Genomic DNA, 14,803 nt, shown 5'->3' with positions numbered 1-14,803 from the left:
TCTGCAGCATTTGAACGGAGGCAGACCGGGAGAAAGGTAGCCGCATCGGAATGACTTCACCGTTAATATGAGGGGTAGACGAAAGACTCTGAAACCGGGACTGTAAAGCTCGACATTTCCCCTTTCTGGATATTTTATTTAATTAATCGTATCGGAGGAATATATCTCTTTTTTGGCATTAGAGGTCTTCTTTTTTTTCTAAAGTAAGTTGGTTTAAATAGGTACTTTATCTGTCTAATGTAGCCTGCCTTTTCTTTCACCTCTGACTGTAAATAGACCCGCTAAAAGGTTTTATCTTTCAAAAACAAAAATGGTTTTCATTGTCCTTGCCAAGAGGTAGGCTAGCCCTGCTGGCATATGAAACAGCTGGGTCGTGTGTGTGAAGGTAGTGGATTAACCTCTTTCTCTGCGCTGAGAACCTTGAAGAAACCTCGGACATCTTCCTGCTGGAGGAATGAGTGTCGGTTTGATTAGGTCATCTACATGAGTGGAGTCTAAACGAACACATCTTTCTCTCAATGAGCGCTTAGTTTCCACGCGTTTCTACTGAAATAAACGGCGCCGCTGGAAGTGGAAAATATGGAAAGCGAGGTTTTCACCCCTTTGCTGGAGCAGTTCATGCTGACGCCTCTGGTCTGCTGGGTAAGCGCCCTCATTAACGATTCAAAGATGACTAATTACAAAGCGCCTCTTAAATGTGTTTATTGATTATCTTAACACCATTTGTTGTCTCGTTTATTTTCAGGTGAAGACAGTCGGGCAGCCGACGGTGACTGATGGCACCACATTAACGGAATATGTTGAATTAGTCGATGGGATTTACCTGAACGAGATCATGCTGGAGATGTAAGTAATTTCACATGGATTCACAGATGTCTCAGATCAATTATAGCTCCTAATTTGGCATGTTTTTAAATGTGTTATTCCTCAAAATAATTATAGTAGAATAAGTAGGAGGCCATGTCTACGATTTGATCTACAGCCTCTGTTCAAGAACTTGAAATGTAGGATGAGCACAGTGGGACCTTCTATTGGGGGCAATAGTGGGTCATGCAGACAGAAAAATCTCTGCAGGCAGTTTTTATTAAGCTGCCTTGGAAAAAGGAAGCAGCATCCGTCTCCTTAACTTCCAGTAGCACAACACTACAATGTCATCTGATTCAAAGTGGAACACACCCCACCCCTGGATTGCTCCTGACCTCACGTTCCCTGCTGTGCTGTAGATTAAACCAGAAATAGTGGCTTTAAGCAGAGTGACTGGGAGGAGTCCAGGACGCAGACCCATAGTATTTCAGATCCGTGTTAAACTCTACAGGCCAGCTCGGCACAGATACACATTTGTTTGTTGTTATTATTTAAACAGGAAGTAGTCTGTGCATCCTTCCAGTCGTTTCCTAATATATAACATTACAGAAGACAGTTTCCCATTCTTTTGTCTGGCTTTAGGCTGCTGCTTCCTGCTAGTAGGGCAATTATTCACATTTTCCGTTAATGCCACACTCCTTGCTGTCAGCATTAACTTCTTTTTGCTTCAGCCGGGTCTGCTCCCAGTGGAAGTCTTTTCGTTTCACAGGAGATTACATGTTGCAGCAAATTCAGCAATTTTTATAATCCAAGGTTAACATTAGACAAATTGCATTGATGCAGGGGAGCTTGTCATCTGCAAAAGTTTCTTTGCATCTGGAGGTTATGTTCAAAGCCTCTGTGTGAATTTTTGCTGAAGGGTTAGGTTGTTGGTCTTTTACATGAGCTGACTAACCCTGACTGGAGATGGTGACCAGTGACTTCCCATTAACCTGGCTACTTCTTGTTATCTCCACCTCCCGCTGCTCAGCTGCATCATCTGCTAATCTGCCTACCATCACAGTAGTGCACACCATCAGTTATCACAAACTTGACTCTGTCCTTTCCCGCTGGTTTAGATTATCAACCACAGCAGAGTTAACATTCGTCTCGCTTTGGTATTTCCTGGTTGCACAGACAGCTATTCATAGCCGTCTGTCCTGCAGCCTGATTGGCTGTCAGAATGTGATCACTGTTTGAATTTTTAAAATGTTTAAGCCCTGTTGTCGCACCGCCAGATATCCAGTCATCACGTCATGCTTTGTGCAGTGAATGAGCTGCTTTCCATAGACGTTGAGTGCAGATTTTTTTTCTCCAGTCTGTCAGGCTTCAGCTACCTCTTCCAATTCCCTTTCCTCCTCGTGGTCTCCTCCTACACACGGTTTCTTCAATACAGGAAACATTTAGAGAGGCCAGAGCAGGTCTGATAGATAAGACAACTTTTCCTCTTCCCCACAGAAAGGTACACAGGTCAGCTGTGTTCATCTGTATTATGACATACCTGGTAGGATTTCTGTCTCAGTAAATGGATGAAGAGCTGGGTGGGACTTCTTTGTGGTTGTTTAGAGCTGGTTGTTTTTCAGGGAACAGAGAACTAAGGGCTGAAATGAGCTGGCTTAGCTTTTGCCTGACAGGATGTCAGGGGTTGCCAGTCACAGCCAGCTCTTTGTACAGTATATCCCTGTCTATGTCTTAGTGTGTCTGTGTCTGTTTGTGTGTGTGTGTGTGTGTGTGTGTGTGTGTTTTGGGATGTGGGGTGGGCTTTTCTGCTAGGCTGCTGTTTTTGCCTGGGAGTCTTGTGTAGCTGTGCTTTTTATGAAATTTGTTTTGGACTGGGGCAGCTGTTGGTAGTTGTCTTGCCCAGCCACCCTCCCACACAGACGGCCTACAGTGTGGGTCAGATGTTATGTTCATGAGACCGCTCTTTGTCTGCCTCCTCCCAACTTAAAGCACTGTGTGGTCACCTCTGTGAGGCTCAGCTGACTAAAATAGCTTGCATCATAAGATGAAATGTATGTTGCAGCCCATGCGTCTCAGTTTTGCAGTAATTGCAGGGGTTTTTTATGGACGATAGAAACCACCAAACAGGTATCATGAGTTGGTTACATTTTAAATGGCAGAAATGTATTCAAAAAGGGGTGTATCAGTCAGTGTTTGTTCACTTTTGAAGCACTCTGTGTTTAGTGCTTCCTTTCTTCAGCTCTTTTACACTGTTACTCATTAAAAGTTCGATGTAAACTACAAGCAAGTTTGAACCTTCTTTGAAAACCTGTAGATGATTAATAGGGATTGTATTTGTTCCAGTTCTCTGCTTCCCATAGATGCGCAAAAGTTTGCAAGAATCTGCATCCATTTGCACGGCCAGTGTCATGCAAACGGATCACAGGCAGTAGACATTTTCAGTCATGATCCCGTGTGTACGAGGATCATTTTGCACGTGATGCCATTTAAAAGCAAATAAAATTTCAAATGCAAAGCAAAAGAAATGTTAAACACTACTGGTGTTAGCCTCTGGTCATTAGCTGCTGTTAACGCTTGAGAAAACTGGATTCAACTCGATCATAAATTAAACACATCAGCAGATTTTAGAATGTGCTGAGGATACTGTTAAAATAGTATTTTTCTTTTTGTCTTCCAGTCTTCCAGTACTTGGGCTGTTGAAGCTTATTTTTACTGGTGATGTCAGCTGTCCTAGTCTAAGCTGTGGGGTTGCGTTGCAGATGTCGCCATATTGCCTTAGTGCAGACATGGCAGACAGGTTGGCAGCAGTTGTCATTGGGACAGCATGGGAGAGCATGGAGGGGACCCAGGATTATCTAACGGTTTGCTGACACCCATATGGCACCTCACCCCCCCTGCCCTCTTCTGACTGACATTACTGAGCCAATTAGATTGCCTTCCCAGTGCTGTCAAGCCAATTGGTTTTCCTTCTGAGCAAGATGGGAGGGGGGGCAATTAAATTTTGGTCAGAGTGACAACTGTCTGGCTAAAGTCTTGGTTTCCCTGCCAATCATCTGACCCGTGCTGGTTCACCAGTTTAGTGAACGAGTCAATCTGTCTTCTAAGGGCTGCTGGGACAGAGGTATCCGAGTTAGATCCATGCTAGTAGGAATAAAAAGAACATGTCATATATCCTGTCTGTTTCTTGTATTGACTAGTGTAAAGATTGGTTTAGGCCTTTTTTGCTTCTCTCCGTTATGTAGAAGCAAACCAAAGAGTCAGTGAATATGGATCTATTAATACTGAATCCAGATATTTAGAATCCTGTTTGTTTCTCTATTCCATATAACAGGATGTCACCTTCAGTATGCTTGTCATCACTTCCTTTCATGACACAGCTGGCTTTTCCACTCGTTATGCAACACAAACACACTCAGACTCTGACCAATGTGCTTCATAGTGAAGTCCTGGTTGGATGTGACAACACTTCTAAGACGTTTATTGGTTTTGACTTAGTCTTTCTTTTACTGTTGATCAGGTGTGTCGTTTGATTAGTCTGTGTTACACTGTCACTGGGACCTGTAGTGCAATTTCTGAACTCTTCTATTTGCTGTTAGGTTTTATATGTGTTTATAGAGTTGTGTTTGTATGTCCTTATACCATACCTTTTACTTTAAGTCTTTAATGTGTTTTTTAATATCACATGTTTATGGTTGTGAAGTGTTACGAAGTCTTGACTGTTTGAATGCTTTGGTGGTAATGGTGAAATAAGTTATGATTCCATGTCCTTTAGAGAAACCCCCCCCCAATAATTTACATTATTTGACATAATATAATAAAGACTTTGCTGAGTATATTTAATACACTTATTTTATTCAAAATATAACATTGACTAAAATGAATAAAACACATTTTAAACATAGTGAAAATAGTTGTTAACTGCATCACTAGATTGGGCTGCTCATCTTGTGTTTGTATTTCTCTTTTGTCTATCTTTCTACCTTTACCTATTATAGGTGTTTCTCATCATGTCTCTGCATCCATTGTGACTGGATTCCTTTCTCTTGTCCCTCTTTTTAATAAAGCTTTTTTGTTCATCCTTGTTTGCTTTTAGGTCTCACCCCCTCTGCTTTCTTTGAGTAGCATGTTGGAGTCTTTATTGGCTTTCTCTGGGGACAGTTACAGCCAACATATTTGGGATTCCAGCCGTCTGAACAGGGAGGCAGGCAGAGCTGGTGATGAGATGTCAATCTGCTGGTTGCTGTTTCTTGGATTTTAAAATCCTCTTTCGTCTACACCATAAGTATAGAATTGGACATTTTATCCGGCATTTCATACTGGTCTTTGTGTGTTGGCATGCTCGCTGGTCTGTCTGGTAAGAGGATGTCTTTCGAGTCAGACAGGAAACGGCAGCTGTGACCTTGAAAGGACAAAACTTTAACAATGCTGTGTTAATGTGAGGCATACAAAATCTGAAACCAAGACCATTCAAGTCACACAGGGAGCATTTTAGGATTTTATTCCCAGACTTGTTCTTTGATTCTCAGCCCTAATATTTCATCTGTAAATCAAGAGACCTAGCTGCTTGACAGGTTTTCACCGTGTCAGAAAATTAATTACAATATCCTTAAATGCTCTACTTTATTCATTGACAACCCCCTGCATTTTAGTATGGTTTTTGTTTTGTATTCTTTGTTTTGGATTTATTCACCGTATTGGGAACTGGAGAGACCGAGATTTTGTGAGACCTTGCAGGGGATTTAATCCGATATAGGTGTTGTTGCTGTTAATGCTGACTCAGCACTTCCACATTGTTTTCGGTTTGCTCAGTGAAGTAATCATTTCAGTTAAATGGAAGACATGCATTGCAGGAAGTGTTGAGATTCAATACCGGCATTTACGCCTGAAAATTATATGGGAATACGTCAAAATTTCTGTCGAAAAGAGGAACTCAGAGCAGTTATTAAAGCATGATTGTATTGTACAGAAGGAAAGTTGCACAACGCTTGGCTAGTCATCATTATGCAATTAAATTTTATTTATTTATATTTATTTCAGTTGAATGGACTCAGGAAAAATTGCAGATAGGAGCCATGAGAAAGGATACAAGTGATCCGATTTTTTAAAAATTTTACTATTTGAAAAGTGATTGGTTGGATCGTAGAGCAGCACAATTATTTTTTTAAATCTTTTAATGTTCTTGCTCAATAATGCACTATTATTGTGTATGCACAATATTATTATTATTTTTGCTGTTTGCCTGTTGAAAATGTTTCCCCTTGAAGTTACTGACAGAGCCATAACAAAATATTGCTTTATTTACTCATTACATAATATACACTGTGTTAGCTCTTGGTTCAGTAGGCTATGTTCAATTCAATAGGTTTTAATAAACCAGTCCGGCTCTTGGCTTGTAGCAATTTTCTTTGTTTTTGGCCATCTGTGTGTTTGACTTTCGCGTGCCATCAGGGGGTACAATGACTCTCTCAGGAGTAGCGGGGGGGAGGTGGCGTGGTCAGTACGCGGTTGAATGGATTTAATTTAATTTTATACTGTTATATTTTAAATTTTATAGTGTTTATATTTTAGTTATAGTTCAGTATATAAGTCCTGTTAGTGCTGCATGTGTCTGTTAGTGTAGTGTATGTCTTGTGGTATGTCCTGTGATGTCAGTGTTTCTTTTTCTCCTGGTGTTTAATCCAGTATTTATTCGTGATGTAATGCCTGAGTAGTGGATATGTACAATTTCCTCTGGGATTAATAAAGTATCTATCTATCTATCTATCTATCTATCTATCTATCTATCTATCTATCTATCTATCTATCTATCTATCTATCTATCTATCTATCTATCTATCTATCTATCTATCTATCTCAGGATGGGGAATCACATTACATATCACTAATTCGGCTGCAGCCCATACAGACACAACAGTCCCTCTCACAAAATCTGTTGAAGGTGGGACTGTTGTGGCTTTATTGCCCCATTCCTGTACAAAAGTGGAAGAATGGGGGTAATTGTTGTTGTGTTGCCTTTGTACAAAGCACTTGCAATGCACAAAATTCCTTCACTGATTTATAGTAATGTTCAGTAGGACCAAAAAGACTTTCTTGACTAATTCCAATAGCTACATTACTAAAAATGAGTTCTGCCCAATCCGGTATTGTTAAACAGAAAGCCATTAAGAGAAGTCAGAGGACATGACATGTGTCCATGACATGGACACAAGAACGATAGTACCATCTGTATTTAAAGGGCTTATGATAGCAGAAGGAATGGTAAGAGGCCCCAAGGAAACACAAAGACAGGAGACAAGTTAGTGAAAAGCCAAGACAAGCAGATGAGGCAACGGGCTGCATACCAATGGTTAGACCCTCACTGTTGGTGGGCGAAGGAAAAGAGGAGGCAGTCATCATTTGGGATTTGCATTTTGTTTTAGCTCATCCCATTAACATTGATACTGGGAGGCCATCCTGGTTGTGGTGTAAAGTTTGTGGTGTAAACCCATTTTCAGATCTAATGACGATGTTGTACACCTTTGCACAGTCATGAAATGCAGTTAAAGGAGCACACACATTCAAAACTTTTGCTTTGTCATGGCTTGAGCTCATGGAATGTAAACACTGTTTACTACATTAGATGTACGTCTACATTAAAAATAGCTGAATATTTTCTGTTTGAATGAATTACCAATACATACATATTGAGAACATCAGCATTAATCACGCAAAAGAGTATTGCACTGCTGACCCACAGGAAACTGGTACAAATCCAGTGGATGACCGCAGACCTTCAAGTCTGTATTATGCAGACTGCACTATCAGATTGATGACAGTGTAACCCAATGGATGGTAGAAAATGGATGCAAGAGAGATTGTTTGATATCCCAGCAAGAAATTATGAGTCCATTAGAACCTAGACTTAGACTGTCACCATTTGAGCATACAACTATTGTGCAATCTTATCCCATCACAGTAAGAGACCCACAGAATTATCAGAATCAAAATGCTAATAAGCATGGCTGCTCCTCATTTTCCTCTGACTGTAGTTGTTTGTCTGTGTGTGTGTGAGGCGCTAACATGCTGGCCTACTCTGCGTTTGGATAGAGCATCTCCTGCTCTTAACCAACCACGTGGACAAATGCAGCTGGCATTTTCTCTCTGTGTGTGTGTGTGAGTGTGTGTGTGTGTGTGTGTGTGTGTGTGTGTGTGTGTGTGTGTGTGTGTGTGTGTGCGTGCATTTACCCTACTTTATGTGTGTGGATGTGCCTGGTTGCCCATGCTGACTGTAATGCAGCCTGTCATAAATAGGTTAACAGTACTCCTCAGCTCATCCAGCCAACCACAGCCTGGAGTTGAGGAGAATCCCAATGGCCCCAGGCCTACACCAGGCTGTACTGTCTGTTGATGACAGCGATTGGCAGGCTTTTTTTCTTCTTCTCGTGCTTATTGACTGTCTGGCTGACTAGTTAACTAGCTGTATGCCTTTCTGTTCCTAATCTTTTTGTCTGTTGTTAAACTCTTGGGTTTGCTTTATCAGCATAGATGAGGAGTGGTGCATTAAGTAGGATTCTTCACCCCTTTTTCAACACTAAGGAGACTCGTTTAATCGCCTGCTCATCATCGGGGGGCAGGGGATTGTCCTGTCTCATGCTGCGCAATTAGAGATGGAGTAAAAGAAATGAGCGATGGGTTGTGTATTGCTGTAATAATCATGTTGTTATTGCTGCCGCGTTCTTGGCAGACTCTGATGGAATGTGTGAATGGACAACACTTTTGTCTTTTTACACACACACACACACACACACACACACACACACACACACACACACACACACACACACACACACACACACACACACACACACACACACACACACACACTATATTACCCTCCTCACCCTGACAGGATTACTGCCTCCTCTGTGCTCTTTAATTAATGGGTTAAATAGACCCCCTACAATGGACTCCCAAACGGAACGGCATTAAAGGCGTGTGTGTGGGTGTCCAGTCAGGGCTGTGGCTAATCAAAAGACTGATTAACATGTCTGCACTGCAGTAGAGTGACTTTAAAAGACCCATTGTGCTATTTTTGTTGGTGTAACCCAAGTGATGTGCTTCAATAAACAGAGTTGAATTTCTAAAATGTGCAACTGCATTTAAACTTAAACCTTTGCTTTAGATGCTCAGTTGTAATCAGTTCGTTATCAATGGTTAAGAAAAAGGTAATTTGTAAATTAATCTTATATGATTATGAAGCAGATTTCTTTTTCTATTTGAATAAAGTGATTTTTTTTTTACCTTTCACATCCTTTCTCTTCATGTTCTGTTTTCTTTGTATTTCAGGATTAAGTTTTATTGACCTCCACCCACAGTCATACAGACATAAACATAACTATGCTCTTCTGGAGTGCAAAAACACAGATGCAGACACATGCATGGCTACACATGTGCGACGCAGTACATGCATACATGTATGCTCATATTTACAAGCAGCTAGGTCTCTCTTCCCCCAACTTGAGGCATGTTGACCCTCATATATAGGTCACACCATTCACATGCTTTGAAGTCTTAAGTGATTATGAGGGAGTAAGAGCTGCTCTCTAACAAATGTTACCGTAACATAAATCTCTAAAAACTCTAAATTGTGTCGTCTGGGAAAACACCTATTACAAGTCCAATTTTTCATAAATTAACCAAGGTATTTAGTGTTATTTTTTTCCAGTGGGTGGATAATGTTGTTTTTCCCTCCTGGTTGTGGTAGACAGAAGATAACACTGTCAAAATCTGCTGTTTTAGTGTAGCAGAATTAACTATATTAATCATGTAAAAAAAACATGTTATCTAATTTGTAGAATGTGAAATATATGTATATTTTGATCATGTAAAATCCAGTCAAATAGAAGAATTTTTGTTTTGTTAATATTAAATGTAAAATATTGTTTTTCAGTCAACAAGAAAGTTTAAATTTGTTTTTTAGAAATGTAATACTCCTTCTTTGTTTAGCTTGGAAAATACTTGAATTTATTACATTGCACAGTGGTACCTCTACTTACGAAATTAATTGGTTCTGGAAGAAATTTCGTAAGTAGAAAATTTCGTAAGTAGAGACCAGTTTTCCATGCAAATGCCCTAATCCGTTCCAAGCCCCCAAAAATTCTGACATAAATGTTTCATAAAGCATAAAAATGCATCCAAACATGTAACAAATACATGTTACAATTAGATTATTACACAATAAATGAGAGTTGTGCATAATGTAAAAAAGAATAAAGAATAAAAATGATGGTCATTTACCTTTTAACTGCTGTCCTGGTTGTTTTTTGCCCTCTTTGGTTTCATGCACTCTTGCCTAACGATGCCAAACAACATAGTGAATTCCAGTCCTCCTTTTGAACTTCTTCAACCACCCACGCGATGCCTTAAACTCCTTAAACTTCCTTTTGTTTTAATAACGTGGCGATTGTAGATGCATTACGGCCATATTCTTTGGTGAGATCAACCAAATGCATCCCTTTTTCATGCTTTTCTATTATTTCTTGCTTTGTATGGACAAAAAACTCTTTTCTTCGTCTTTTCTTTTCCTCTTTTCTCTATCACTTTCTCAGGGTCCATAGCGAATACTCAAAAAGTTAATATATTTACGTAAAACTATCAGAACACGTCATGGGTCCAGTGCCGAATGACGAGGACGCTGCATAGACACCTATGCAGCGTCTTTAGCCAATGAGGGACCTCCTCATTGGCTAAGAGGGACCTCCTCTTAGTCAATGGGATGCCAGGATGCTAGGTAATAGCCAGTGGCAGAGCAGCTATAAGAATGTTGCGTTCAGGAACCTTTGGGAACTGCAAGTAGCAGCCCACACTGTATTTTTACCTTTCATAACTCGAAATTTCTTTCGTAACTAGAGGCAATAATTTCCTGTTGAGGCGTTTCATAAGTAGAAAATTTGGTATGTAGAGACATTTGTAAGTAGAGGTACCACTGTAATTATTTTAACTGATCACAAATTCTGGCTTTTAATATAATCATTTAATTCTAGACTGAAAGTCTAGAATACAGGAATTTTCCTCACTGATCATGCGATGTCTCATTAAGTTCAAGTCCTTTTTTTAGTATGGGTCCTTAGAATTTTTTTTGTTCATTAAACGGTTATTTAAAGTTTTTAATCCATCAACTTCCCATGTTGTCAATTGTTGCACTTCAGAATTCCTGACATACTCACTTAACAGTTAAAGTGTGGGAAAGTAATTAGTTTATAAATGCATGTTGTGCTTCTCTGTACTGATTTTGTGTGAGATTACTGGCATGTTATGCATTCCAGGGAGGCAGGAAGACAGACAACACATATTGTCTGGAAATTCTTTTTGCACCATTTTACTACCCCAATCATCTTTTTAGAGGTTTTAGAGGGCTGACATGAGATGTAATTTGGTATTTAAACGTTATGTCATTAGACATGTTTCATAAAGCATAAAAATGCATCCAAACATGTAACAAATACATGTTACAATTAGATTATTACACAATAAATGAGAGTTGTGCATAATGTAAAAAAGAATAAAGAATAAAAATGATGGTCATTTACCTTTTAACTGCTGTCCTGGTTGTTTTTTGCCCTCTTTGGTTTCATGCACTCTTGCCTAACGATGCCAAACAACATAGTGAATTCCAGTCCTCCTTTTGAACTTCTTCAACCACCCACGCGATGCCTTAAACTCCTTAAACTTCCTTTTGTTTTAATAACGTGGCGATTGTAGATGCATTACGGCCATATTCTTTGGTGAGATCAACCAAATGCATCCCTTTTTCATGCTTTTCTATTATTTCTTGCTTTGTATGGACAAAAAACTCTTTTCTTCGTCTTTTCTTTTCCTCTTTTCTCTATCACTTTCTCAGGGTCCATAGCGAATACTCAAAAAGTTAATATATTTACGTAAAACTATCAGAACACGTCATGGGTCCAGTGCCGAATGACGAGGACGCTGTATAGACACCTATGCAGCATCTTTAGCCAATGAGGGACCTCCTCATTGGCTAAGAGGGACCTCCTCTTAGTCAATGGGATGCCAGGATGCTAGGTAATAGCCAGTGGCAGAGCAGCTATAAGAATGTTGCGTTCAGGAACCTTTGGGAACTGCAAGTAGCAGCCCACACTGTATTTTTACCTTTCATAACTCGAAATTTCTTTCGTAACTAGAGGCAATAATTTCCTGTTGAGGCGTTTCATAAGTAGAAAATTTGGTATGTAGAGACATTTGTAAGTAGAGGTACCACTGTAATTATTTTAACTGATCACAAATTCTGGCTTTTAATATAATCATTTAATTCTAGACTGAAAGTCTAGAATACAGGAATTTTCCTCACTGATCATGCGATGTCTCATTAAGTTCAAGTCCTTTTTTTAGTATGGGTCCTTAGAATTTTTTTTGTTCATTAAACGGTTATTTAAAGTTTTTAATCCATCAACTTCCCATGTTGTCAATTGTTGCACTTCAGAATTCCTGACATACTCACTTAACAGTTAAAGTGTGGGAAAGTAATTAGTTTATAAATGCATGTTGTGCTTCTCTGTACTGATTTTGTGTGAGATTACTGGCATGTTATGCATTCCAGGGAGGCAGGAAGACAGACAACACATATTGTCTGGAAATTCTTTTTGCACCATTTTACTACCCCAATCATCTTTTTAGAGGTTTTAGAGGGCTGACATGAGATGTAATTTGGTATTTAAACGTTATGTCATTAGACATGCACATGTCAGTTGTATTGTTGTAGATAACATCAGCTTTTGAGGTGTGTCTCTATGAATCTGTGGAATGTGTGAGGCCCTATAAAACATGTTAACACCTGTGATAACATCATCCTGCATACTTCCCTAAATACAAATACAGGCTTTCTATTCTGCAAAAAGTAAAATGCATTCTGTTTTTGAGTCTAACTGAATACATAAAATAAAGTGGTGCCATGAGGGTTTATCTCTGGATGGTCTGCCATCCAGTATCTGTCATGATTCTCATATTTGGTGATAAGGAAGCCTTTTTTAGTCATCATTCCTTATTTCACTAAAATCCAATACAAACTGTAAGGTAAATGGCTGGACCACATACTTGAGAATAACAGATGAAGTTTTATTAAGTCTCACGTCTCCTGCAATGAATGGCAGCCTCTCTGCTACCCCAATCAGTGTCCATGATGCAGACTGAGCTCTTAGTTCTTGTTCTGAGTCTACTCTAGATGTCCAATGCTGCAGTGTGGGATGGTCTGTTGGAGTTTACCAAGGTCTCTTCTCTGAAATTTTGACTGATTAAATTCTATATTCTTGCAAACCACTTGCCCCTTTATTTCCTTTTTTTTAGGAAGAGTCATAAATTAATCCTAACCCAAATCTGCAAGATCTGGGGCCTACCCTGCCTTTTTAAAATGAGTCTGTGTTTTCCATTAGCATCAGTTTAACACCAGTCTAACTCCAGTTTTCAGGGGAAATATGCCTGCACCGTTTCTTAGTGCTTTGTATTCTTTTAACCTGGTAATGCTGGTCCTACTTGAACAAGGCCTCATTGTGTCCTGCTAATGTTTTTAGCCAACCACACTCGTACAATCACATAGAGCCGCATAGAGCAAAACTGGAATGCAGATGTTCCAACCAACACACATCAAGGCCAGGAGATATGTTTCTTCTTTTGCATCTCAATCTTTTATTTTGCAAATTCACTTAAAAGTGTGCAGTGTCTTAAAAAGATTGAGATGCTGTTCTGAACAGATTTTTAAAAATTTTCAAAAACAAATAACAAAATGCCATCCCTATCCCCACAGAAATCCCAAGGCCACGGTGCAGAGGACCAACAAGAAGGTTAACAATGACCCAACACTGCGCATCCAGAACCTGTCTATACTCATCAGGCAGATCAAAGCCTACTATCAGGTAAGATTGCTCTCTGCTCAACAAGTTGCAAAACCAGATGTGATTTGATCATTGTTTTACTCAACTTTTCAGTGATAGGAGAAGCTAGCGGTTATCTTTTTGTTGGGTACAGTTCATCTCCAGTGCCAAACAGCTGAGACATTTGCCTTTTTAGCTAAATACCAAAACAATATTACATAACTGAAACAATCCAGACAGAATATGATTCACCTCTTTGCTGCACCTGTTTCCCAGACTGTTTACGAGCGTGACCCAACATGTTCACTATGTAGACACAAATTTTCGACTTGACTTTTTTGATTTGTGAGGTATGTCTTCAAGAGCCATGGCTGTGAAAGGGCTGTGAATATACTGTACACCTATTAAATTTGGGATTAATCAAGTAGCAAAGAACAAACTGGAGGCATTGGAATTAGACTTTGGTCTCTGTAATGTATGTCACTTATTAATGAAATATTTTGAATTTTGACCCACAAGTCAAATTAACAGTCACTGATTGGTTCATTGTTTAGTGATTGCTTTGTCTTTGTTCTAAACATTGTGTTAATCTCTTCCCTGTCATCTCATTTAATTTTATAAGACTATTGACTAAAGTTTTATAATCCTACAGGAGCTCTGCTAGGCTTCCTCATATGCCAACAGAATTGTCTGTTTAAGTTTGAGATATGACCACTGGTCTGCAGTCGGAGGTGATGAGATGATGGGAATCTGGTTGATCTGGGTAATTTACCCTTCCTTTTGAAATGCTGTCCAGTGGGAGTGCCTCCATATCTAAATTTACGCAGAAATGGAACAATACACAACATTTAAAAACATTTTTTAAAACTGATTTTACTCTGGTATGTAACTGATCTAGGTTTATGAGCAATAATTAGAAAAGCATGTGTCAGAGTACTGGAAACCTGATCTGCACAGTTATACATGGAGAATCTACCCCTTTAATTTAATACAAATAGGTATGAAAAACCATTTTTTTGGAATGGTGATTTCAAGGAAGCTGATCCTGCAAGTGGAAAATTAATACTGTAACCACAAATAATTGTATGGTGTCAGCAGAGTCAAAATAGACAAATCTCATCACTCACAATGGTTAA

General features: G+C 39.3%; 1 protein-coding gene across 13 annotated transcripts in view; it reads left to right on the top strand.

Annotated features, from left to right (window-relative positions):
* Positions 1 to 14: 14 nt before the first annotated feature.
* LOC137603366 (girdin-like) overlaps positions 15 to 14,803 on the top strand; it is a 57,751-nt gene continuing 42,962 nt past the window's right edge. For 11 of the 13 annotated variants that reach the window (XR_011037268.1, XM_068326738.1, XM_068326740.1 and 8 more), the window contains exons 1-3: positions 15 to 642; positions 746 to 846; positions 13,601 to 13,709. Coding sequence is in view for 12 of the 13 variants with exons in the window: in XM_068326738.1 (XP_068182839.1) it covers positions 580 to 642; positions 746 to 846; positions 13,601 to 13,709 (273 nt within the window). In the remaining variant the exon portion in view is untranslated. The remainder of the gene's footprint in view (positions 643 to 745; positions 847 to 13,600; positions 13,710 to 14,803) is intronic. The other 2 variants (XM_068326737.1, XM_068326736.1) reach the window with 2 other exon arrangements.

The sequence above is a fragment of the Antennarius striatus genome, chromosome 11, assembly GCF_040054535.1.
Source record: "Antennarius striatus isolate MH-2024 chromosome 11, ASM4005453v1, whole genome shotgun sequence".
NCBI classification, from domain to species: domain Eukaryota; kingdom Metazoa; phylum Chordata; class Actinopteri; order Lophiiformes; family Antennariidae; genus Antennarius; species Antennarius striatus.
The sequence above is the reverse complement of the archived record's forward strand: the minus strand, read 5'-3'. Positions and strand labels throughout refer to the sequence as shown.